Source organism: Melospiza melodia, chromosome 16 (genome assembly GCF_035770615.1).
Source record: "Melospiza melodia melodia isolate bMelMel2 chromosome 16, bMelMel2.pri, whole genome shotgun sequence".
NCBI lineage: Eukaryota > Metazoa > Chordata > Aves > Passeriformes > Passerellidae > Melospiza > Melospiza melodia.
The window spans coordinates 15,432,631-15,458,229 of record NC_086209.1 but is presented as its reverse complement, the minus strand read 5'-3'; the positions used below and the strand labels follow the sequence as shown (position 1 = coordinate 15,458,229).

Genomic DNA, 25,599 nt, shown 5'->3' with positions numbered 1-25,599 from the left:
CTCCAGGGCTGCTGGAGCTGTGGGGCTGCTCCTGCTCCCCCAGGCTGGTCCCAAACCCCGGGCAGGGCTGGGATGTGTCTCTGATCCAGGTGCTGAATGCCTGCCTGGGTGTGCATGGGGAGCACCAGAGCACAGGGCAGATCAGAGGGAGCAGCTCCTAGTTTGTCCTCTTGGTTTGTCCCCGTCTCTGAGGAGCTGGGATGGGAGTCCCCAGCCCATCCTCTTCCTCCAGACCTGGCTGCAGTCCAACCATCCCGGCTTATAACACATTGCAACTGCTTCTGCAACACTGGTGATCGCCTGCCCAACAAAATCACAACAAAACTTTATTTTTGGTTCTGTTTTGCCTCAGAAAGTGAGAAACTTTGACAAAACTCATATGGAATGTGCTCTAAGTGGTTTCCAAGTCCAGTCAGCTGCTAAGAAAACCAGCTTTAAAAAGCTTTTAAATTTGCTTCCAAAGTGGAACCTGTTATTTTCAGAACAGCAGGAACACCCTGTCATTTTTAGTTAATCCTGGGATTGCTGGCATTTTAAAAAGTGACTTCAGAGCTATTAATGAAATAACAAAACACCCCCTCCTGCATGACCACAGGGCAGATGGGAGGCACTGGGCTGCCTGCAGCAGGGGAAGTGGGATAACAGTCACTTGAATCCAGCAGATTTGGTCTGTGCATCTTTGTCCTCATGAATATTTATAGAAAAGCGAATTTCTGACCTGCAAGGCCGCATTTCCACGGCAACCCCGCTAGGCCGCGTCTCCATAGCAACCCCGCTAGGCCGCGTCTCCATGGCAACGCCGCCCTCCCGGCCGCCGTAGCCCCGCCCCTCGTGTCACATGACCGGAAACTATGGAGGCGGCCAAGATGGCGTCTCCCAAGAGCGCCCCTAAAGACGCGCAGGTACCGCGGGGCGCGAGGGGATCCGGGCGGCACCGGGAGGCACCGAGGGCACGGGGGGCTGAGCGGTGCCTGTGTCCCCCCCGCAGGTGATGGCGCAGATCCTCAAGGACATGGGCATCACCGAGTACGAGCCGCGCGTCATCAACCAGATGCTGGAGTTCGCCTACAGTAAGCGGGGCCGGGCGGGAAGTGCGCAGGGAAGCGCTGTGTGGGGCAGGGAAGCGTTGTGTGGGACTGGGAAGCGCTGTGTGGGGCAGGGAAGTGTTTTGCGGGGCAGGGAAGTGTTGTCTGGAGCAGGGAAGCGCTGTGTGGGGCAGGGAGTGCTCTGTGAGTCCGTGTTTCCGCGGGGGCTCCCCTGTCAGACCCGGTGACCACGGAGATCTTTTCCAACTGTAATTCTGTGACTCTTTAATCACAGAATCACAAACCCAGCATGGTTTGGGCAGGGGCACCTTCCTCTATCCCAGGGTGCTCCAAGCCGTGTCCAGCCTAGCCTTCAACACTTCCAGGGATGCCGGGGCAGTCACAGCTGCTCTGGGCCCCTGTGCCAGGGCCTGGCAGAGAAGAATTCCTTCCCTTTATCCCGTTATCCCGTCAGTGCTGCCCCGGGCGCTCTGAGCAGTACCCGCAGAGGTTCCAGTGCCAGCCAGGACAGAGCAGGGTGGGGCTGGGGAGCGTTTCATGAATCTCAGAGCCCGTTTCCCCCAGGATACGTCACCACCATCCTGGAGGACGCCAAGATCTACTCGAGCCACGCCAAGAAGTCGAGCGTGGACGCGGACGACGTGCGGCTGGCGATCCAGTGCCGCACCGACCAGTCCTTCACATCGCCCCCGCCCCGCGACGTGAGCCGGGTGCCACGGGGACATGGGGATGGCACGGGGACATGGGGATGGCACAGGACACAGGGCTGGGGGTGGCAGCAGGACATGGGGCTGGCGCAGGACACGAGGATGTGGCCAGGACACAGGGATGTCATTGGGATACGCGGGTGTCAGCGGGACACGGGTGTCACTGGGACACGAGGCTGGCACAGGACACAGGGATGAGGCCGGTACATAGGGATGTCACTGGGACACAGGGGTGTGTCCAGGACACAGGGATGTGGCTGGGACACGGAGATGAGGCCAGGACATAGGGGTGTCACTGGGACATAGGGATATAACCAGACACAGGGATGAGGCCAGGGATCTGACTGGACACAGGGATGTGGCTGGGACACTGGGATATCACTGGGACACTGGACTGTGTCCAGGACACGGGGATGTGGCCTGGACATGGGGATATCACCAGGACACAGGGATGAGGCAGGGACACGGGGATCTCACGAGACAGAGGGATGTAACTGAGACACAAGGATATCGCTGGGACACGGGGATGTCAGGGGGACACTGGAATGTCATTGGGACATAGGGATGTCACCAGGATATGGGGATGTGACTGGACACAGGGATGTGACTGGGACACTGGGATATCACTGGGACATGGGGATGAGGAAGGGACACGGGGATGTCACCAGGACACTGGCATGTGCCCAGACACTGGGATGTCTGTCAGTAGAACGCAGGGGATGCCAGTGGGGCACAGGGGTGTCAGTGGGGCACTGGGGTGTCACCAGGACACAGGGGTGTCAGTGGGGCACTGGGATGTCACCAGGACACAGGGGTGTCAGTGGGGCACAGGGGTGTCACCAGGACACAGGGGTGTCAGTGGGGCACTGGGATGTCACCAGGACACAGGGGTGTGCCCAGACCCGGGGCTGTGGCCGTGTCTCTGCAGTTCCTGCTGGACATTGCCCGCCAGAAGAACCAGACGCCGCTGCCGCTGATCAAGCCGTACTCGGGCCCGCGGCTGCCGCCCGACAGGTACTGCCTGACTGCCCCCAACTACCGCCTGAAATCCCTGCAGAAGAAGGTGAGGATGGCTCAGGGACTGGGGATGCACCCCTGGGCGGGGTGGGAGTGGTGTTAAATTGCAGTTTTCCACAGCTCTGAAAGGTGGGGGTGTATATTGGCCTGTGCACGCCAGCTCGGAGGTCTCCAGGCTGGGTTTGCGATTTGTTCTCGGTTGATTTTAAATGGAAATTTTGAAATGTGGGAAATTTTTAAAATGTGGGAAAATTTAAAGTTTGGGAGTATGGTAGTGATAAAGAAATACTGCCAAATCCCAGAATCATTGAGGCTGGAAAGGCTCTCCAGGATCATCAAATCCAACCTGTGCCCAGTCCCCACCAGAGCACTGAGTGCCACATCCAGTCATTCCCTGGGCACCTACAGGGATGGGGACTCCCAACACCTCCCTGGGCAGCCCCTTCCAGTGCCTGCCCACCCTTTCCCTGAAGAAGTTCCTCCTCATGTCCAGGATAAACTGTCAGGTTTAATGTCAGGTTGTCAGAGGCACAAGTCAGGCTTTGGTGTAGATATTAAAGAGTATTTTTGACATCCACCTCAGTTGTTTCTGCTTTAGAGGGAAAATATTTCCTTTGCTGGGAAGCCCGGAATGCCTCACTTTGGGGGGACTTTCCTGTTTATTCCAGGCCATTCCCTGATTCCCTGGCTCTCTCCCTACAGGTCTCCTCCACAGCAGGCAGGATCACAGTCCCTCGCCTGAGCGTGGGCGCCGTGAGCAGCAGGCCCAGCACTCCCACTCTGGGTAGGGAACAGCTCCACAGGGGATTCCCACCTTCCTTTTAGGAAGGAAAAATAAAGAGGAATAATTTAAAACACTTTGCAGCCTCTGAGGGAATGTCAGGGATTGCCTGACCTTATATTGTTTGACAGCATCAGAAAGTTAATTTCATAAATTGATCTTTATTATTACAATAATATTTAAGTGTAAATGCATTACAGATGTTCTGTATTTGTGATAAAGTCTTTATTTAACAGATTATTCAAGAACTTCACTAAAATTTAGGCTTAGTTTCCTCAGTGTCAGTATGATGCTGAATTAAATAGCAGTGGGGAAATATCCATTTTTAAAAGGATCTTAAAATTTACAGCTATGCCCTAAAAATTAGTGTGTTTATAGTCTGGAATTCTGTAGGGCTGGGATAAATGCAGGAAAATGAGCAAATGTGCAGCTCTGATGGAAATGGAAATCAGTTCCTTAAATCTGGTGTGTTTGTGTTCCTGTGCATTCCCACTGTGTCTAATAATTATTAATATTGTTAGTAATAATATCATTAACGTAATAATTAATACAATAATAATTAATAATGTTAACAATGTAATAGTAACAACATTAATAATAATATAATGGTAATAATAAATAATAATATAGTCATTATTAATAATATTAATAATTATTCTATTTGGGAGGGGGTTGTAGGAGTGTTTCTGGATTTATTTTGGTTTATTTTGGTGGTTTGTGTGGAACCCAGGCACCCCCTCAGCCCAGACCGTGTCGGTGTCAGCCAAGGTGGGCGCGCCGGTGTCGCTGGCGGGGCAGCGCTTCACGGTCCAGATCCCGTCCTCACAGCCTGCTGGGAAATCAGGTATGCTGGGGTCCCTGGGGCTGGAACAGGGATAACCACACAGCCACAGCCTGCTTGGGCTGCCAGGGAGGAGCTCATCCATCCCACCCCCTGCCGTGTCCAGAGAGAGCTTCCATGCTGGCCTGGAACACTTCCAGGGATGGGGCAGCCATGGCTGCTCTGGCCAAGTTGATGTGGGAATTTCTCCCCCTGTCCCTCATTGCAGGGACTTCCAGCGTTAATTCCCATTCCCAGCACAGCAGTGGCAGCCAGAACATCCCCATCCTGGGCAGCTCCTCCCTCCCTGGCTCCTGTTTCCCTCTCCCCCTTGTGTCCTCACCCCTCCCTCCAACATTTTCCCCATCCTCCCTCTTGGGATGAGCCTGGAATAACTCAGGGATTGCTCCAAGCTTTCAGTGACCCCTTTCCATGATTCCCACAGCCACTCCCACCACGCCCACAGTGCAGAACGTCCTGATCAACCCCTCCCTGATCGGCCCCAAGAACATCCTGATCACCACCAACATGGTCCCGCCCGGCGCCGCCGACCCCAACCCGCTCAAGAGGAAACACGAGGAGGACGACGACTACGACGCCTTGTGAGGGCCCTCAGCCCTTCCCTGGGATTCAGGGAGCCTTTCCCTGGGATTCATGGAGCCTTTCCATGGGATTCAGGGAGCCTTTCCCTGGGATTCATGGAGCCTTTCCTGTGGGATTCATGGAGCCTTTCCCTGGGATTCATGGAGCCTTTCCATGGGATTCAGGGAGCCTTTCCTGTGGGATTCAGGGAGCCTTTCCCTGGGATTCATGGAGCCTTTCCTGTGGGATTCATGGAGCCTTTCCATGGGATTCATGGAGCCTTTCCTGTGGGATTCAGGGAGCCTTTCCATGGGATTCAGGGAGCCTTTCCCTGGGATTCATGGAGCCTTTCCTGTGGGATTCATGGAGCCTTTCCCTGGGATTCATGGAGCCTTTCCATGGGATTCATGGAGCCTTTCCTGTGGGATTCAGGGAGCCTTTCCCTGGGATTCATGGAGCCTTTCCTGTGGGATTCATGGAGCCTTTCCATGGGATTCATGGAGCCTTTCCTGTGGGATTCATGGAGCCTTTCCATGGGATTCACAGAGCTCATCCCATGGGATTCATGGAGCTTTTCCTGGGGGATTCAGGGCGCCCTTCCATGGGATTTACACAGACTCCAGGGGGTGGGAATGGGCAGGAAGGCCCCGTTTGGGCCTTGGGAGTGTGGAAATAAAGTGCAGAGTGTTTGTAACCTGGTCTTGGTGTCTTGTGCACACCTAGGGGAGGGAGCAGGGGCTTTTATATATATATTTCTATATATTTTCCATATTTTTAATGTACTTTTATATTACTTAATATATACACCACATATATATATTGCTTATATATATACATATATATGTGTTTTATATATATGTGTATATATGTTATATATTTATCATATACACACCCATGTAATTGCCTTGTACACTCAAAACTCTCCCACTTTTTAATATATATACATGTCTATCCACATACATAGATATTTATATATTAATGTATATATGTATGTGTGCACACATACATAAAATATATATAGTGTGTAGAGAGAATACAGAGTAGTTAATTATGCATACAAACACTTCATATATAAATTGTATTTCATGAATTAAGTACACATTCTAAAATAAATGACAAAATCCTGTGCTATATAATGTAAAGCATATATATTTTATATAATAATGTATAATATTGTTATACAAAATATATATATATATATAATATACAATATAATTACATAATATTATTGGGACAATCTTCTGTTAGGGCCTAAGCCCTCAGAACTTCCAAGTTCATTTAAATCACTGGGAAATACTTTACAGCTCTCAAGGCCTTCAGACTTGGAAAGCAGCGAGGGGGATTTTGGGAAGGAATTCTTCCCTGTGAGAGTAGTAAAGCCCTAGCAGAGGATGTCCAGGGAAGCTGTGTCTGTCCCATTCCTGGAAGTGTCCAAGGCCAGTTTGGACAGAGCTTGGAGCAGCCTGGGATGGTGGAAATGGATGATCCTTAAGGCCCCTTCCAACCCAAACCATCCTGGGATTCCCTAAATTGGCAAAGCCCTCATCCAACAGGTAAATAAAGAGTCTCAAGTCAGGGAAACTGCTGCCCAAATCCCACATCCCTGTACATGTCTCAGGGAAGGGCTGGGTCACACCCACTGGCAAAAGGGAAAAAATAAATTTAACAAATTTCCGTTTATCAACTTCTCTTCCTGCTGACATTCAGAACTTAGGGCTGAGGGCAAGGAAAAGCAGCAGGAACTTGTTTGGGGTGTCTGGACAGAAAGACCTGAGCAGGTCCCAGTGACAGCAACTACTGGACTGGTTTTAAGACAAAAGTTAAGCACAGAGAGCCCAGGGGAGGCTTGGGGGGTGTTGTGCACAATAATTCCAACTCCAAGTCAGGTTTATTTAGTAACTCCTTTATTGAAATCACAAACCAGAGTTAAAATTCCTACATTATTCACATAAGTCAGGTTTCTAAGTTCATTGAATAAACACAGTCCAGCGGCTAAAGGGGCCAGAAAAGACAGCAGCTCTGAACTGCTCAGGCTAAGACTTCAGCCAGGGCCTTCTCACTCCATGGCTCCCCCAGGGCAGCTGGACAAGTTCCTTCAGGCTCATGGGAAGAGGCAGGAGCAGGGCTCCAGTGCAGAGACAAAGCTCTCAAGATTTCAGGTGAAACCGTACCCAGCGTTCACAGCTCAGCAGGAGGGAGGGAGCTGGGAACACCCACCTGGAAAATCACCTCCATCCACTCCAGGAATTTCAGAGGAAAAATTCTTAACCCCCACCTGGCCCCAACACACAAATATTTACAGAGACATAACAAAGAAAGAAGTTTGGCTCCCTTGCTGAGGGCAGGAGCTGCTGCTCCAGCAGGAGAATCCAACGCCCTCAAAAATCACCAGGAATGTGGCCTAAAGGGATGGGAAAAGCTCCAGGACAGGTAAACTACTCCTTGATGGGGGTGCAGCCTGAGAAGAAGCTGATGTTGCTGCTCAGCATCCTCTTCTTCCTCCTCCCAAAGGGGTTCTGGTTCTCCTGGGACTCCTCATCCCTCCCGAGCAGGGAGGCAGCAGTGCTGGGAATCTTCAGGAGCACCTCCTGCTCTGTGAGGTCCTGCAGGACCTGGGGGAAAGCAAGGGACAATCTTTGGAGTTAGTCACAGCTGGGGTGACCCACCAGAGGCAGCAGGACACCAAGTGCCAGGCCAACTTCAAGAGTTGCTTTTTTTACTCGAGTCAGGAAAACGACAAAATTTTTGACAAAATATCAAGATGCAGGAGGCAGAGACAGCAGTTGGAATAGTGGGCTCCCATGGGATAAGAGAATTTGTTTAGCTGAGGTGAAATGAGATGTGCCAGGTCAGAGAGGTCACTGTGAATGTGGACAGACAGGATTTCATCCTGCAAGCTCCTCACTTCCCCTCTCTCCTTGCTGAAGGTGCTGCAGGGAAACGTGGCAAGCTCGTGGCATCATTTCAGTGTGGGAACTGAGGAATTCAGCACACTCTCAGCTTCCACACGAGCTGCCTGGAGCTGTGCAGAGTTTTCCAGCAGCAGCTTCTCCTCTGGGGTGATTTCCCTCCAAGACCCTGACTCAGCAGCTCTGCTCTCCCCTGGGAATACCTTGTTGGTTGGAGTGACACACACGGGCTGGAAGAAGGTCTCTTCTGCTTTCACCTCCGTGGGGTCTTCCAGCTTCAAGGACCCCTCTGAGTCCCTTTTGTGCTCCTCACATGTTGTGGTCTCCTGAGGGGCAGCAGAGGGTGAAGCTCTTACAGAACATCCTTCCCTTCCCACCACAGCCCCCTGCTCTCCAGCTGGGAAGTTTTCCACAGCACAGGATGCTGCAGCTCAGACTAGGCACTAATATTTAGAGCACTATGGGATGTCCCTGCTCCACATCTCAAAATTCCCACTAGGAACATCAGTTTCTCATGGACCTTCCTGCTGCTACAACCCCCTCCCCCAAACCATCCCTTCCATTCTTAAAAAGAAATCTGGGAATGAGTCAGGGTTTGGTGTTGTCTGAAGCCAAAGACAAAACTTTAATTTATTTAGTCAAAAAGGAAAAGGGAAACTTTTTATCCTTAGATTTGAGGAAGAGAAGTGGGAACACGAAAATCTTTGCTGTGAATCTCCAAAATTCTGTCCTGATAGGCAGAGTCTGGTCCTGCAGTGGAAAATTTTCCTCAGTTACCAGAGAGGCACTAATTAGTGACATTGACAGAGTTTCAGCAAAGTGCACTTGCTCTGCCTGGACAAACTATGCTTGTGTGGGAATTATCCCTTCCTCCAGCTTTGCCCCTGCCCACATGCAGCCCCTGTGCCCCCCAGAGGCAGCAGCACTCACCAGGCCCCGCTCCCTGTTCCTGCACGTGGCCGCGGCGCAGCTGCAGCCGTCGGTGCATCCCAACTTCTGCCTCCTGCAGCCACACTGCCTGTTCCCACAGCGGCCCTTGCACGAGCACTGGCAGGGAGGGAAGGGGGATCCAATGGCCAGGATGCTCCTGGAATGCTCCAGGTCCTGCCAGCTGTGGCATCTCAAGGACAGCGACAGCCCCAAGCTGCCCCTTGCGCAATTTCACTGCATTTTGCTACATCCCAGAATAATTTTCCTCCTAATATCCAGAATAAAATCCTTCTACCTACAGATCCATCTTCAGGATCTACAGGAGAAGTACCTTCAGTTACCCAGTGCCTGACTTGAGGTTATGCCAAAGGATCCCAGTCTCTGGGCCACACTTCCACAAAAAGAGGGAGTCCCCACCCCAAAAGCCTCAGGAATTTTTTGAGTCACAGGCTGAAGCTCCAGACTGACACAGACAGATGGAAGCTGAGGCTCTGTCAGGACTGCAAGCTGCAGGTTCCCAAAGGAAGCAGGGATCCACAGCAGGCCATCCTTTTTTTTGTTTGTTTTCCCCCCTAAAATTGGCTCCCTGGATGGAAGAGGCTGCTGTTGGGGCTGTTCCTAAAGCAGAGGCCAGCTCAGACACAGGCAGCAGGACAGAACATGGGAGAAAGTGACTTGGACAGGGAAAACCTGTCCAGGAAAGTCTTGCTGACTGCAGACAACCTTTGCTGTGTCTGTGGCAATGTCCCAAATATCCCCAGGCACCCAAAAAACCCATTCCTGCCACTTAGAGAGCAGTGGGGACACCACCCCTCACAGCTCCATCCCAACCCCTGCACACAGCAAGTGATTCCCTAACAGACACTGGATCAAGGGCAGCTGGATCTTACCCCCATGAGGTTTTTCCTGGTTCCTCTGCCTGCTTTCCCAGGAAGCCAGTCAGAATCCTCCAGCTCCCCAGGGTCAGAGAGCAGATCCTCCACATCCACCTCAGGGCTGGGCGCTCGGGGCTTGGCCGTCGTCTGCCGGCGGCACTTGGGCTGCAACACAGGAGCACCAGGGGTTAGGCCACCAAAACCCAGCTCTATTTCATTAATAATATTAATAATGATTACATTTCAATAGGGTTTTATTAGGGTTTTCAGAGTCCCTCACAGCTAAGAAGGTTGTGGGGTGAAGGAAGGAAAAAAAGATCCAATTATCAGGATTGAAATTTAAACTATTGATGACAAATCCCTGGAAGTCTGAGTTGTTGACACATCACATGACAAAAAACAAATGTCACACTCCTGTCAAAAGAGTTTTTAATAATTTCTTCCTCCCAGCACTAAGATTTGGCTCCATGCCAAGCAGCAAAGTTGGCTGTGAAACACAGGCCTTGCTCCATAATTTAAAGACTGGGCATGTTACAGTAAAACAATCTGGATTGTGAAGGAGGATACAGAGTCAGAACTACAATGAGGTTTGGGGGTTTGTTTGCCTTTTTTTTTTTCTTTTAATAAAAAAACTAATGCAAGGTATTTGAATCTGCTGGAAAGGACTGAATTAAATGAGCAGAATTTCAATTAGAGAACAAGTGCTTGGTAAAAGCAGCTTAGGAGAATGAAAACCACATTATCAACAGCCAAGATGAACTCTGGCAAAGAATTCAGGTGTAACACAAACTGTGCACCCTCTTACTTTGGGTGGAACATAATCAAAAGAAGAGTCTGGAGACTCAGGTGGCCTTTGCTGGATGTGCTGGATCTTCTGGCCACTGGCAACTTGGAGGAGCAGCAGTTTCTGTCAAAAGGGACAAGAATTAGCTCTGCAAAATCATCAAACCCAGCTGCCACGAGGCTCTGGTGTCTGTACAAGGCTCTACCTGTTTCAGAGTGTCATTTTCCCGGAGGAGTTCCTGGTTCTTCTCACAGATCTCTCTCATTTTTTTCAGCTCTTCCTCCTGTTTGCAGGACAAGAGGAAATTTGTTTCATTGCAGATAAAGAAGAGAAAATCCCCAGGGTTATTCCAGCCTGCACAGCAACCACCTCATGCAGGCTTCTGCAAAGGGAACACAGAATCCTTCTCCTAATTCCACACAATCCTTCTCCTAATCCCAAAGGATCCCAGCCTCCCCAGCCCCTGCACCTGGAACCGCAGTCGCTCCTGCAGTTGTTTCTCCTGCTCGTTCAGGGAATCTTCCAACCTCTTCTCTGCTGCTTCTTTCTGCTGGAATTGGCTGAGCAGGTACAGAACCTAAAAATAAACAGGGAATAAACAGGGGTGAATTCCTGAAAGGAGCACTTGGCATCAAAGTCCAGGCTCAGGGAAATTTCCTGCCACTTCCAGCACAATTCCAACCTGATCTATTTGAGAAGTGATTTTGTGCTCAGGTGTAACCTCCTCATTTAAAGCAGGAGGAAAGTAACTGAATAAACCAATTTACTCAGGATAAATACAGAGATTTTGTTGGCTTTGAATGAACCATCTGCAAAAATCCAACAGAATTTGAGCTGATATTCAGCACCAGCTTCATTTCAGCACATCCCCCTTTGCCCTTCTCTCTGAGCAGACCTGGAGATCAGACTCCAAATTTCCATGAGCTGTGATTCACCTTTTCCTGGTGTTGCTGTTCCTGCACCAAAATCTGATTTTGGAGCTCTGCCTCCACCTCTGCCATGTGGTTTCTCTCTTCCATGAGCATCTTCTGCACATCAGAGCAGCTGGCCTGGCTCTGCTGCAGGCTGCTCTGCAGTTTGCTCTCCCGCACTTTGGAGGAGACCAGCTGGAAAACAAGAGCAAGGCATGGCCTGGGACAGGGATTCCCTGCTGGGACAGGGATAAACCAGGGAGCTGAGGGTCTTGTTCACTGTTCTGAATTCACCTCCCTTCCTGCAGCACTTGGAATATTTTCCTTTTCACCCTTCTCCTTTGATTTCCAAGCACCAGGGAACAAGAGGTAATTTTGTCCTTCAGTTGCTCTTTCCCAGATCCCACAATACTCCAATTTTTCTTCTTTCCATCTCAATACCAATTCCACTGCTTCCCTGCTTGTTCAGGAAGTATTTTAGATACTTTTTCTTCTCTTCCACTTTTGAAATTTGCCTTTTCCCTTTCCTATGCAAGCATCCAGACCCTCATCTATTCCATCCCCCTCTTCCCTGCTTTTCAGATTTCACTCCCCCATGCAGGTTACTTAATCCAAACTTGAGAAGGGAACAAACCTCATCCATTACAAGAAGGCTCCACTCAAATTCCTTTGGTCACTTCCTGTTATTTGTGGCTAAGCAGACTTACAGCCTTTGTTTTCAGGGATAAAAGAGGAAAGCCCAGGGTTTACCTCTGCCAGGAGATACTTCAGAGCACATTTGGCCTCCAGGAGGGTGGCAATGCTGTCCCAGTGCTGCTTGGCCCGATCTCCATTGTCTGCATCCAGGAGTTTCTGCTGCAAATCTGCTATCTGGGCACTCCTGGGGAAGAATCCATGGATTTGGGGTTATAACACAGGAAAAAACCAGGGCTGGTTTCTGGGCTTATGTGACTGTTCCCAGAATATTAAATAAAACAGTATAAATTGAGATTTTTGCTGCTCAGTGGAGCACCTGGAGCCTGCATTGCTTCCCTGGGGAGTTCTGCCTCCACTCCACATTCCCAAATTAAAGTGGAGGTTTTTTCCCTAGAGGTGCTAACTAACAGCTCAAAACACTCAGTCCAAGTGCCTGAGCATTTTCCCCACATTCTGGAAAAATTCCAGATAGGAATACCCACTGAAAGGGGTTTGGGGGTTTCACCCCCTGAAAAGCCATTTTCAACTTGTTTGGCCTGTTTGCCAGCAGATACTTGGCCAAAAACCATTCCTCCATGTCTTCCACCATTTGTTATAAATCCTTCTGATGGATGGGGTGTTGGGACCAAATTTCTTTCCTGAAACATCCTATGAACCCCAAGAATAGGAAATTCTTGGTTCTGTAAAAATGGATTTTTGCATCAAATTTGGCATTTTGGGCTTGAACAAAACAAAGACAAAACTTCAGATGTCACTCCCTATCACCCTGTGTATAAAGATGTGGATTCTTGGTGTTCTGTTTTCAGTTACAATTTACCATGGGGGATGTTTTCCATCTGTGGAGACACAGCTTGGCCACCCATTCCACCAAACACCAAAGGTGCTCCAGGTAGCATTGGAAGGCTTTTCTTGCTGACACCCAGTGTAAATATGATTAAAGACCACAGATGCAGAGCAAAAAGGGCTGTCCATCAGTATGAATCAGACTGTAAAGATGATCTTGAAACTTGGAGTTTTGGAAAAAGATTTTCAGCATCTGTATTTTCACCCCAATTTGATTGGCAGTGGCTCTAAAACAATTAGATGGGTTAGGGTGCTGGTTAAGCAAGCACAGCAATGCAACTTCTCTTGTACTGGGTGAAAAGGCTTTCCCTCATCATTGCAGTGCCAGTCTGTGTGGATGAGCACTGGGGCAGTGCCTTACCTGAGCTCCATCTCTGTTTCCAGGCTCTCAATCTGCTTGGAGACAGAGACATCCGTGTCCAGAGCCTGCAGCTCAGCCAGGCAGTACGTGCGCCTCTGCAAGCACAGCACACAGGGATGCAGGGCAGCAACAGGGGAGGAAATCACACTTTTACAGATATTCCAGCCAGGAAAGCCTTCAGACATTTCCCCAAAGCTTCTGTTCCATTGTTCCTCCCCAAAAGCCTGTGCTAAGGGGAGTGAGCCACTCACATCCCTCAGAATCCTTGAGGTTGGAAAAGCTCTCCCAGAGCGTTGAGTCCAACCATTCACCCAACACTGATGGGTCACCCATGTCCCCAGGTGCCACATCCAGATGGTTTTTGGACACTTCCAGGGATGGTGATTCCACCACTTTCCCTGGACAGCCTGTTCCAAAGCCTGACTGCCTTTTCAGGGAAAAAAAATTTCCCAAATTCCTTGAAGTAACAAGTTCTTCAGCACCTCTTGTCCCTGACATTCAGAGGATGAAAACATTAACCCTTCCTCCCAGAAAGGGTGGGATCCATCCCCACCTTCTGAGGGAACAGGCCAAGTAGGAGAGAGAAGAATGAATCCAGTATTGCAGAACAGCCAGAGGAGTGGGGTGGGAGAAGAGGAATTTCCCTCTTACCCGCAGCTTTGGAGGGGGGTTTTCTCCAGCATCTTTCTTCTCTTTCAGCTGAAGGAGCTCTTTTGCAAGGATTTTCCTGTCCTCCAGCAGGTCTGCCAGGTGTCTTCGAGCTTCCTCAGTGCTGACAAGAACCTCGACTTCGTTTGCAAGCCAGCTCTGGAAAAATAACCCCCAAAACCCAGTGGCTGAGCTCAGCTCCAGGACTGAACCCTTCTGAAAAATCCCACTGCAATTCCCACCAAGGCCAGCAGCAGCCACCCCAAATCCCAGTTTGCCCAGTGTAGGGATGCAAAACCACTGTTACCCACCTTAATTCGTGTAGCAATTCCTTCCATGCCCCGATTTTGGGTCTCCTTCCGTTTATCTGCCACCTCCTTCTGCCTCTGCAGAGCATCCTTGAGGCGTTTGTTGGCAGCTGCTGCCTGGAAAAGATTCCACAAGGAGCTGAACAGGGACTGCAAATCATCTGCTACAGCTGGAAACACCAGGGATTCCCAGCCCAGGGCAAACACTGGGACAGTGACAGCACAAGGTTAATAAATCTCAAGTTATCCTGGTTTAACTCAAGGATTCCTGCTCTTAATTTATTTCCTTTGCTGCCATTCCTTCTTTAAAAGAAAAGCTCCTCCTGTGCCTGAAGATAGAAGAAAACACCCAAAATGAGAGGTTGAAGATGAATTTCTTTTACAAAGCCATCCTGAAAGGATTCTGAAATGCAACCTTGTAGATCCACCACCCAAACTCATTCCCCACTTCCAACCTTGGGCATGGATTTGCCACCTGGCCACCCAGAGCCACCTGGTCTTTAAGGAGCAAATTTAACTGGGATCCCTCCAAAGCAGAAATGGGGATTTCTCTACAGTGAGAATATTTTTTTCCCAGCCTCTAAACTTCCTTTCACAGGTTTCTGTGTATCCTGATCCTTCCTCCAGCCCCACTTGGCAGACTTTAGGGATTGGTTGGGATGTCCAGGAGATGTTGGCTCCTCACCTCCTCTGTTTTGCGCCGCAGGACGTTGGCCTGCTTCTGGAAATCCCTCTCCAGCTTGAGGAGCTCATATTGTCTCTTACGGTCCTGCAAGGAGAAACAGCTGCAAAAGTCACATTTTCCACGACAAAGGAAAGGTTGCAGCCCCAAAATTCCAGCCTGAGCACCCCAGGGCAGTGAGGGGCAGCAATTGCTGTGACACTCCAGGTGTTTTCTGGCCATTGCACTCAGCAGCTGGATTTTATTGACCTGCATTATCCATCCATATGCCTTTGGAAGTTTAAAAACCTCCCATGCTGAGGCCAAACCCTACAATTGTAAATCCTTCAAATATTTACTAATTTTGCTGTCTGCTTTAGAGCAGAGTCACAGCTGTGGCAAGAGCTTGAAGATCTCCAGCCACAAACAAGTCAAGTGGTGAAAAGTGGCAGCCACACAAGCCAAGCTTCTCTTCAGAGCATTCCTAGCCCTTCCAAGATACTTCCCAGTTAAAGAAACCTTCAGGCATCCCTTTGGAGGGTGGAATAGACTGAGGGGCTTGTTTGCTCACCTTTTCCTTCAGCTGGATCACCTCCTTGTCCTTCTGCTGCTTCCACTGCCTGAATTTCTCAGTGTCCTCTTTCATCTGACGCATCAGCTGTACCCTTTGCTGCTTCATCTCCTGAAAGACACCAGGGGCTGGAAGAATTATCCAGGATTTACATCCTAAAGAGCTTCAACCTCCATTCCCCACTGTGCCTGCGAGCAGTGGGGAGTGGCAGGTGGGAAATCTTGCTGTGCTCCCACTCAGGACACTCTCAAAATGCTAAAATACAGGGTTTTTTCTGGCAAAAGTAGAGGTGGCCTTTGAGTCATAAGTAAAATACATGATATTGCACTTAAATATTTGTATAATTGTTAATCCTAAGCAGAATATGTAAAGATGTCTATTTAAACATGTTTCTTTAATTAAAAGGGGGAAATACAGGTGGCCTTTGACTCATAAGTAAAAGATATGTATTGTATAGGTGGCCTTGCCCTGATAAGTCCCAGCTGTTCTAACTGGGCTGCAGCTGTGACTAATGAAGATAACTGGGATAAAAGGGGTGGGTTGGCCAGCCAGGGAAAGCCTTCTGGAAGAAGACCCTGAGGAGGGAGAGGAATCTGCAGAAGAAGTCAGTGCTGTGAAGAGGCTGCCCACAAGAAATCACCGAGAAGGTATGGGACTTTTGAAATATGACGGCAACACATAGGAGAAAAACCAACACAGGCACAATTTAGGGAAATCAAAGAGAAATCAAATTATTTGACTGAGGCAATGAATTAGAAATGTCAGAAGATACTTTGGACTTATTTTCCTTCCAAATCTCAGTAGCCACCTGCCTATTGTAGTCATGTAGCCACAGGAATCTTGCCAAAACCTGCTATTTTCAGTCTGACTAAACAGAAAGGGGATTCCTGTTTGGGATTTCTGAGATTCCTGTCTGGGATCTGCTTTGCCCACACTGGCTCAAGTCAGAGGTGCCTGTTGGTTACCCTGATCTCCTGGTTCAGTTTGGACACTGTGTGCTCTGTGGATTCCTTCAGCTTCAAGAGCTTGGATTGCTCATTCAGCTTCTTCTTGAGCTCAGTAATTTGTGCTTCCAGCTCCTGGAGCCTTTTCCGGCGCCGCTCGCTCAGCCTGGAGAGGATCAACAACAAACCCAAATGTCACCTCTGTCACCTCTGCTGCTGCTGAAAGCTCACAGGAGGCTTCTCTGCAGCTCCTGGCACATTAAAGGGACATTTTTACACCAAAAAAGAGCTTTTACAGATCATGGAAGTGCAAGACATTGGATTTTCAGACACATTGACAGCCCCCAGAGCTGCAGGCAGAGCTGTCTTACTTGGCCTGGTTGATGTCTTTCTTTGCCATTTGCAGAGCAAGGATCAGCTCCTCCTTTTCCTTCTGCAAGTTGCTGACCTCCAATTCCAGATCCCTGATATTGGTCTAGAAAGGACAAGAAGAATAAATCTCCAAATAAAAACCTTGGAAAGAGACCCTGAGACAAAGCTTTAAGATTGAGAAACCTTGAAAAACCCAATTCCTTCACAGCAGGCTGCTACACCACCAAATCCCAGAGCAGTGTGAGGGTCAGAGGGGCTGGCCCAGCACACTCTGGAGCTTTGGTGGGCACAGAGTCACTGGGGCCATGTCCTGACTGAATCATTTCAGACATGGGAGATCCCAGCACAGCAGGTAAAACTGTCCAAGGGAGCAGGGACCCAGCTCATGGAATAAGCCCAGATCAGAACAGGCCTCTGAGGACAATCTCCCTTCCCTCCCCAGCAGGAATTGGGGAAAACAAACTGACCAAGGAGGATTTCAGCCTTACCTCATACTGAGACTGAATGGGCCCCAGCTGAGTATCATTTTGAGACATCTTTTTGGCTAGGGCCTCTTTCAGAGTCAGGGCTTTGTTGAGCTCCAGCAGCTCCCTGGAGAGCTGTGCCTGGCGCAGGGCGTGTTGGGTGCTGAAGTCAGAGGCTCTCTTGGGTTCCTGGGCCACTTCTGCTCCCTGCAGGAGACACAGCCATGAGGAGAGGCCAATCCAAAGCTCCTGAATTATTTCCACAGAGCACTTTAGATTCATTTTTATGTAAAAAAATTAGATATTCAGAAATGAGAACAGGTTCTTGACTGTGAACACATTGAGTTTGAAAGAGCACAGACAAGGGTGATGATTTATCAAGCATCTGGGTTAGAAAATGAGCAGGAGGGAGCTATAGGTGGCCTTGCCCTGATAAGTCCCAGTTGCTCTAATTACCAAAGAAGAACAGCCTTGCCTTTAATGGGCTGCAGCTGTGACTAATAAAGATAACTGGGATAAAAGGGCTGGGTTGGCCAGTCAGGGAAAGCCTTGAGGAGGCAGAGGAGTCCTGAGAAAGAAGGAACAATCTGCAGAAGGAGTCAGTGTTGTGGAGAGCTGCCCACAAGAAATCACTGGGAAAGTAAGAGACTTTTGAAATATGATGACAACAGGGAGCAGATAAAAGTGATGAGGAGATAAAACCATGCCCCAGTGAGGTGTGCACTGCTGAGCCCCTCACTTACACCTGGAGAATCCTGTTCAGAGTTTGGCAGCTCTGCAGCAGCTTCTGTGGCAGCAGCACTTTCACTCTGGTGGACAGAGAAAGAGAAAGTTTGGGTGAAAAGAGAAATATGAAATCAAATTAAGGAAATAAGAGTCTGTTGGCACACTATGGCAAAGCACAATGTGATTCTCTTCTGGCCAGAACCTCTCTGGAAAGAGGAGACCATCATCCTCCTCCTCAAGGAATGTGGGGAAACTCCTCCATGTCTAGTTGGAAAAAACACTCCTTGAAATCTTCCCTGAACTCCAGCACTGAGATAACAGTAAGAGGAGGAGGAGAGAACAGAGGAATGTCCAGGGAGGGAGAACTGAAATTCCTCCATTAGACAAAAGCATGGAAGTGTCTATTTAACAATCTCAGACCCCTGCAATTTGCATTGTCCATAAAAATCACCAAGTTTGGAACACTCCATCTAATTTAGGGACTGTAAATCCATGCCAAGCTCCTGTGTCAGGTTTTTCCATGTAAACTCCTCCTTCCCTTCACCCTAGGAGCAGCACAAGTGGCCTTTCTGCAGCATTACAGCAAAACAGGACATTCTGAAGTGGATCTCAAGAGTCATTTCACATTTTAATTGCTGGGCTCCCTGAGGGAAGCTGTTGGAGTGGAATCCCAGATTTCCTGGGATTGTTGTCACAACTCCCTGGGTTCAGCCTTACCTGCAGCTCAGCCAGCACCTGCTGCAGGTTCCTGATCACCTCCACATTTTCCTTGAACTCTTCATCTTCCACAGTCTCCACCATCTTCTGCAGATCCAACTTGCACCTGGAAACAGGGGAACAAGTCCATGCTGAGTTTGTGCCAGGGAAGAACAACTTTCCCCGCTCAACCTCTGAATTAATTCTGGATGAACAAACTCCAGCTGGTTGGATCCAGTTTATCCCACTGAAAACACTGAATTCCCAAGGACATTATCCCAGGAGAAGGGTGTGGGGACACTTACACAGCATGGTGCTGGAGCTGCTCTAGTTTTGCATACATCTTCTCATTTTCTTGCTCTGTCTAGAGAAATCAGAATTGTAGAAGGTAAGAAGCCAGAAATCAGCTGATAATTTTCAGTAAAAGATTGGCAGTGTGAAAATCAATGCACTGAAAGATCTTTCATGGTCAGGGCCACCAGTCTGGATTTCACAGCATTTTTTCAGGGATAGACACTGCAGGCAATAGGAAAAAAGCAGAGTGGGGAAGGGAGAGCACAAGTGTGCAAGTGCTGTTCAAAATATTAAAATATTTAAAGTCTTAAAAATGCTGAAAGTTTCGGGTCTCCTTTTTCCAAAAGAAAACTAAAGGCCAACAGACTCAGGCACGTTTTTGGTTCTGACTGGTTTGGAATCAACATGAAAGGAACATTTAAGAGAGATTCTCAATATGTCATAAATACTGGAGCTGCTGTTGATTCACTCCCAGCAATTTAGAACTCTCCTGGGATAACTGAACTTACCAGGATGATCCTCTCCAGCATCTGTGCTGTTTGCCCAGCAGCCTCACTCAGCCCCTGGCTCAGCTTCTGGATCTCCTCTTGCAGGGATTGGTTCTTCTCCATCAGGGATTGGAGGCTCTCTGAGGGGGCCAAACCACTGCAACAACAAGGAGCAGTGGGTGTGAGTTTGGGCTTTGATACAGCATTGAAGTTACCTCCAAAATTATTATTATAATTCCTTAAATAATTTAAATAAATACTCCAGAATGGCTTGGGAGGGAAGGATCTTAAAGCTGATGCAGCCCCACCCCTGCCATGGGCAGAACACTTTCCACAGACCAGGCTGCTCCAGGGTCTGTCCAAGCCTTGGACACTTCCAGTATGGAGGAAAAACCTCCAAACAGAGGTTGTGAACTCCATGTCCTTGGGTTTGGAACATGCCCAGAACACAGCACCTGCACAGCCCAACTCTGTCCCAGATCTTGTGTTTTAAGGAAAATGGAGGTGGAACTGCCTCCCATTTAGGGGTAGAGGGGTGAGGAGAGCAGAGATGGATGGGTCTCAGAGACAGGAATTAATTCAGGAGGTGTTTCCTGCTTCCTCTTTTACTTCCTGCAACAGATTTTTGCAATCATGGGGTGTTTGCTACAAAACTAAATATCCCATGGAATTCCAGTAAGGATGCCAAAAAGAGGAGGGAAAAAGCAACCAATTTATTCCCCCCTCACTCCACAGCACTGCCCAGAGCTAAGAGATCCAGAGACTTCTCTGGAGTGTGATAAATACACATCCAGAGGACATTAAATAACAAATCTTACTTGAGAGCCACAGGCAGGGTCCCTCCATGGGCCTGGAGCAGCAACACCTGGAGCTGCTGGACCTGCAAAGACAAATAATTATTGTTTGTGAATGTAACAGCTCCATGGATCCTTGGTCTTCCTGACTTCCCTGCTCCATAATTCCCCTTTTACCACTGCCTGTGCAAAGTGGTGTTGTTACAGTACTCCAAGTTATTTATTCCTCAAATTTATTCCTCAAAAGGTTCTTCATTTCCCTCTGGGATCACCCCAGGGAAAACCCTTCCCTTCCCCTCGTGCTGGGCCCAGGCAGGAGATGTCAGGAAGGCACCAAACCATCTCTGCATTTCTGACTGTGCCTGTAGCTCAGCAGGCAATGGTTTATTGGGTGTTCACCACTTTTCTCTGGCTGCAGAAAAACTCCAAGAAATATCCACATATCCCCTTCCCACAGAGACACAGCAATGCACATGAGGGATGTTTTGCATTTTTTGTGAGGCTGTGCCTTCCTCTGGGGTTTGCTGAGGGGTTCCCCCAGTACCTGCTGCTTCAGCTGGTGCAGCTCAGCTGCCTGGGGGTCCACGTTGACAATGGGTTTGTTTTTGATCTTCCTGGCCCTGTCAGCATAACGCAGAGTGTTCAGGGTCTCCTCCAGGTTGGAATCTGCTGGGCTCACACAGGCAATCATCAGAGTGTGGCTGTTCCCACCCAAGGAGTCTGGGAAGGAGAAGAAACAATGTCAAAGCTGTCAGAGCAACAAGGACAGTGAAATGCCATGAGTGCATCCCCAAAATGCAGATTAAACAGCTGGATTTTGGTGCCACTTTACTTTATCTCCTCTGCACACTCAGGACTGTTTTAAAGTGGGTTTTTAAAAGCCAAAGTCAGGGTTTGAAATCAAAGGTTTCACCCCCGAAGCCCCAGTTGTTGCCCTGATAAATAATTTCTTTATACCATTTCAGGCCTGGTTCTTTCAGGTTTGCCCCTCCCTAATAACAAGACCTCCATGAATATCCAGAATTTTCTCCAATTTAAGGAATTATTGGCAAAGAACAGATCACAAAGCTGCATGGAATTTCATCCTTTGGTTTTATACAAATTGGCTCTTAAAGCTACTGATCATTAAAAAAAAGGGGCCCCACATCCAGCCTAATCCAGGTTTTAATTAGGTACTTTCAGACGTGGAAAATACTGAAGAGCTTTTGCAGCAAATTATGTAATTACCATCAAAATCCCAGTAATTTCATTACTAAAGCTGTGCCCAAATTAAAGGGTAACTTAAATAAAATGCATTGAAAGACAAATCCCAGCTACTGAAAAATAAAGACCAGATCTTCAGACTAAGAAAACAAATCCCAGGGAAGGCACAGACAGCTGGAGCTTCATTCTGGCTGTGACATCACCCAGGGAGTTGCTATAATTAGGGTACAATAATAGATCTCTGCTCCCAGACTTCTCCTCCTCCTTCTCCCCTGTGGGAACTCAGTTGCAAAAGAGGAGTTTTTGGTGCAGACAGAAGGGGGAGATGTGGGAACTCAGACCATCCCTCTGGATGTCCAGAGTTGCTCAGAACCCTCTTGGGGGCTTGGGGACCCTGGCATGTTGCCCAGAACACCCGGTGGCTTGATTTTGATCCTTCTAAGGAAGTGCCACCTGTGTATGAGGACATGAGAGCCACACAAGTTAGAATGGTGTGAGAATGGAGTGTTCACAGGGTGAAAATGTAGATTTTAGGATTTTTGGCAGAGGGGTTATGAAGACAAGATGAAGGAATCAGAGTGTATCTCATCCTTCTTTCTTCTTCATGTTCTCCATTTTCTGCTGTGATGTTGGCACTTTGGGATTGGTTCAGAGTAGAAGTGCACTGTCTAACATAGGTGATAGGTATTGGGAATTAAAAGTAAATATGTTATTTGTAGTTTGTAGTATAAAAGATGACACCGCCTCGGGGGCAGGCAGAGTGCCTCAGACTGTCTTGCTGAGCTGACCTTGGCAGGGCAGGAGAAAATTTTTTACAGATAAGATAAAATAAACAATCTTGAGACTGAGAAATGAAGAGCCCTGACTCCTCCTTCAAGTGCCAGGCTGGGAAAAGAGACTTTCCAACTCTTCTCAGGGTCACTCTGACAAGCTAATGATCCCAACACTCCCCACCAAAAATAAGCCCTGATTTTGTCTTGTTTCCTCCTGTCACACAAAGTGCAGGAGAGCAGGACTTGTTTTGAGCTCATCTCACTGCATCTGCAACCTAAAATAAGAGTCCAGGAAAAGGCCTGGCTTCAGTGAGAAATTAAACAAACAAATCTCTTTGCAGCAGCAGCAGCTCTGAGCTGGGGGTTTTCTCCTGCTTTATTTCAAGTAAGTTTAGGCTTTGTCATCATCTTCTCTCACCTTGCAGCAGCCTGGTCAGCTTGGAGTCTCTGTAGGGGACAAAGCCTCCCTTTTTATTCTCCTCTCCCAGAGCACTGATGACATTCCCCAGGCACAGGAGGCCTCTGTTGATGTTGATTCCTGCAGACAAAGCTCACAGTGAGCACAGCCACCTCAACAGCTCCGAACTCATTTCCTTCCCTTATTAAAAATTTAACAAGGTTAAAAAAAGCAGATTAAAGGGTTAAAGAAGTGCTTTGCTCTTTTATTAACTCCCAAGTGAGAAGAAACCCAAACTCCACCAATCCCAGCCCAGAGACCTTCTTTGAGTCTGTCTCCCTCAGCCTTGGTCTTCTTCTGTCTCTCAGAGCCAGCAAGGTCTACCAGGTGTAACTTGCAGTGAAAACTGCAATTCCTAGGGCAGAAAGAAACTGTTTTACTCTCCCAGGTGGAAAAGGAGCAGCCCAGGAGCTGAAAATTCAGGGAGCCAAAACCTGAACTGCCTTGAGAAGCACAGCTCAGGACCAGGATGAGGAAAATTTGGGAAAGTAACTCTCATCAGCTGCACAGTGACACTCACTTGTCATTTTTCTTCTTCTGATCAATGAAGATGGTGAAGATGGCATGGGATCTGGAGGACTGGGAATTCATGGCCGTGGATCCCACAGTTCTGCAGTTGTTCCCCTGCTCCAGGCAGGACACGGTCTCTTGGGCACAGGTGACATTTCTTTCTGTCAACCCCACAATCTGCAGCCAGGAAGGAAACATTGTTTATCCTCTGCTTCCTCTTCATCCCACCTGGGATCAGAAAAATCTCCCTGCACCTCAGGCTGTGCCAGCCCATTCCCAGGGGGCTGGAATGGAAACTCCCAGGAAAAACTGGTTGTGAATATTTCACTTCAGGAACATGGAATCACGTCCTGATGCTGTTCCTAAACACCCCCCAGGTTTCCTCTGCCTGCTCCAGATCCAGCTGGGCTCTGGGAAGGAGCCAGAGCTCCTCAGGGCTCCAGGGACAAATCCATGGATATCCCAGGCCAAGCTGGGAGCTGAGAGCTGTGCCAGCCACAGAAAGGGGCTGATGGGGAGGGGATTTGTGTGAATAAAATATTGCAGAGGCAGCTCCCAGGGGATGAGCAGGAGGGACTGGACGTGCTCCTTGGCAAGCTGTGCTTTCCCTGAGCATCCAACCCCTTGGATTTCTGTGTGCTGCTCCCACCACATGGATGATCCCCATCCCACTGCTTTGGGGATGACAGAAACTCCCACACGGGCCCCTCCTTCAGCCCCCAGGCCTGCAGACCTTGATGCCTTCCTTGGGGTCCTCCCGGATGCTGATGGGGGAGCGCTCTCGGGAGGGGCACAGCAGGTCCAGGATGTCCTCGTTGTAAATCTGGAGGCAGCAGAGGAGCAGAGCAGAGTTAGCAGCCAGGCTGAAATTAGGGCTAATTTAGCATCACATTTTATTAATTTCACCTTCAGGGAAAGACAGAAAGAACTAACAAAACCTCCTGGAGTTTTAGGGGTTGATTTAATCAATATCTGTTACCTGAAGGAGGTGACCTCAAAGCTCCCTTTATTCCTGACTTGATAAAAACCAAACTTTTACCTCCAAATAAGAAACTTTGAGGACGAAGTCCCAATCGTGCCTTTGCTGTTTCTCCTCAAAGAGCAGCTTGATGACCCTGGGGATGACCCCCACGCTGGGCTCATGCTCCTGGTTGGCAGTGTAGGTGCCTCCCATGGAATAGGTTTTCCCTGACCCCGTCTGTCCGTAGGCCAAGACAGTGGCATTGTATCCTGAGGGGACAAAGGACACCCGGGTGAGTCACGTGGAGACTGAAAGCTGCATTTCTGAAAACCACCCTTGCAGAAAATCATCAGCTTACACCAGCTTTAAGCATACATCACAGTCAGGAACATTGAAGGAAAAAGAAGGGCAATGAAAACTTCATAAAGCACAGAGAAAATTATTATTTCAGCTCTTTTTTAAGACTGGATGTTTAATTAGAGCTAAACAGAAACACAGCACAAATTCTCTGCCATCCCAGCTCCACTGCAGCATCCTGGAACAGGATGTTTATCAATTCATTGTGTTATTCTTAAGGAGGGAGAGGGACTTTTTATAATGGCTCGGAGTCACAGGACAAGGGGAATGGCTTCCCACTGCCATAGGAATATTGGGAAGGAATTGTTCCCTGTGAGAGGGGGAGGCCCAGAGAAGCTGTGGCTGCCCCTGGATCCCTGGAAGCATCCAAGGCCAGGCTGGACAGGGGAAGATGTCCCTGCACATGGCAGGGGGAGCACTGGATGGGTTTAAGCTCCTTTCCGACCCAAACCCCTCTGGCATTCCATGAAAACTGCCTCAGAGCACATCCCCACCTCGTTCTGCAGAGAGGAACGGGCTCCAAACGGGCAAAACCCGGGACAAACCTTTGAAGATGCCACGGACCAGAGGCGACACCGCGGTGTTGAAAACCTCCTCCTGCTCCACGGACGGGTCGAACACGTAGTCGTAGGTGAAGGCTTTGTCATTGCCCACCACGACCTGCGGGCGAGAGGGACGGGGCAGCGCTGGTAGCGGCTCCCGGTAACGGCGGGACCCCCGGGACGGCCCCGCGGCTCACCTGAGGCTCGCCGGGCACGAAGGACAGGCACGTCTGGCAGCCCTCGCTGGTCTCCTTGGGCACCAGCGGCCGGCAGCGCAGCGCCACGCGCACCGGGATGCCCTTCTCGTCCTCTCGCATCATCACCAGCCTGCGGGACACGAGCGCCGTGAGCGGGCCGGGGCACGGAGCGGGGCTGGCCGCGGCCCTGCCCGGCCGGAGGGTGGAGCGGGCGGGAAGCGGCCTCAGCGGGGCTCTGGGGAGGAGGGGGCGGGGGGTGCAGCGGGCCTGCCAGGGCTCTGGGATGGAGCGGAGGCCCCGGGCCGGGAGCGGGGCTGGAGCGGGGGCGGAGCGGGCCCGGCCTGGCCCTGCCCGGTGTCGCGGGGCGGCCG

General features: G+C 49.3%; 2 protein-coding genes across 4 annotated transcripts; one reads left to right on the top strand and one right to left on the bottom strand.

The window, feature by feature from the left end:
* Positions 1-821: 821 nt before the first annotated feature.
* TAF9B (TATA-box binding protein associated factor 9b) lies at positions 822-5,647 on the top strand. 3 transcript variants are annotated; one of them, XR_010029762.1, is made up of 9 exons: positions 822-902; positions 989-1,070; positions 1,611-1,747; positions 2,682-2,816; positions 3,473-3,554; positions 4,282-4,395; positions 4,817-5,010; positions 5,144-5,172; positions 5,241-5,647. XR_010029762.1 is itself a non-coding variant. In XM_063170786.1 (8 exons), the coding sequence occupies exons 1-7, from the start codon at positions 852-854 to the stop codon at positions 4,975-4,977; spliced, it is 762 nt and encodes a 253-aa protein (XP_063026856.1). In that variant the 5' UTR covers positions 822-851; the 3' UTR covers positions 4,978-5,010; positions 5,234-5,647. The 3 variants fall into 3 exon arrangements, 2 of the variants coding, with proteins under 2 accessions (XP_063026856.1, XP_063026855.1); XM_063170786.1 differs by lacking the exon at positions 5,144-5,172 and having other exon boundaries at positions 5,234-5,647; XM_063170785.1 differs by having other exon boundaries at positions 5,144-5,647.
* A 1,193-nt stretch (positions 5,648-6,840) lies between these two features.
* Positions 6,841-25,351, bottom strand: KIF4A (kinesin family member 4A). The gene is made up of 30 exons (XM_063170763.1): positions 25,229-25,351; positions 25,035-25,149; positions 24,211-24,401; positions 23,905-23,994; positions 23,182-23,348; positions 22,922-23,016; positions 22,623-22,742; positions 20,773-20,948; positions 20,253-20,314; positions 19,456-19,591; positions 18,958-19,016; positions 18,674-18,779; positions 17,974-18,039; positions 17,255-17,437; positions 16,766-16,869; positions 16,416-16,560; positions 15,451-15,561; positions 14,904-14,987; positions 14,222-14,335; positions 13,914-14,069; positions 13,263-13,357; positions 12,113-12,242; positions 11,387-11,557; positions 10,921-11,028; positions 10,657-10,734; positions 10,473-10,574; positions 9,683-9,832; positions 8,793-8,909; positions 8,066-8,188; positions 6,841-7,565 (listed from the first exon to the last, which is right to left on the bottom strand). The coding sequence occupies exons 1-30, from the start codon at positions 25,349-25,351 to the stop codon at positions 7,389-7,391; spliced, it is 3,654 nt and encodes a 1,217-aa protein (XP_063026833.1). The 3' UTR covers positions 6,841-7,388.
* Positions 25,352-25,599: the final 248 nt, after the last annotated feature.

What these genes read in the sequence shown, in the direction of transcription:
- TAF9B (XM_063170786.1), top strand. Translation starts at nt 852, where the DNA reads ATGGAGGCGGCCAAGATGGCGTCTCCCAAGAGCGCCCCTAAAGACGCG. An exon ending in CATCGCCCCCGCCCCGCGAC is followed by an intron (nt 1,748 to 2,681) that starts GTGAGCCGGGTG and finishes GTGTCTCTGCAG; the next exon opens with TTCCTGCTGGACATTGCCCG. An exon ending in TGAAATCCCTGCAGAAGAAG is followed by an intron (nt 2,817 to 3,472) that starts GTGAGGATGGCT and finishes CTCTCCCTACAG; the next exon opens with GTCTCCTCCACAGCAGGCAG.
- KIF4A (XM_063170763.1), bottom strand. Translation starts at nt 25,351, where the DNA reads ATGATGCGAGAGGACGAGAAGGGCATCCCGGTGCGCGTGGCGCTGCGC. An exon ending in TCGTGCCCGGCGAGCCTCAG is followed by an intron (nt 25,150 to 25,228) that starts GTGAGCCGCGGG and finishes TCTCGCCCGCAG; the next exon opens with GTCGTGGTGGGCAATGACAA. An exon ending in AGGAGCGACTGCGGTTCCAG is followed by an intron (nt 10,735 to 10,920) that starts GTGCAGGGGCTG and finishes TCCTGCAAACAG; the next exon opens with GAGGAAGAGCTGAAAAAAAT.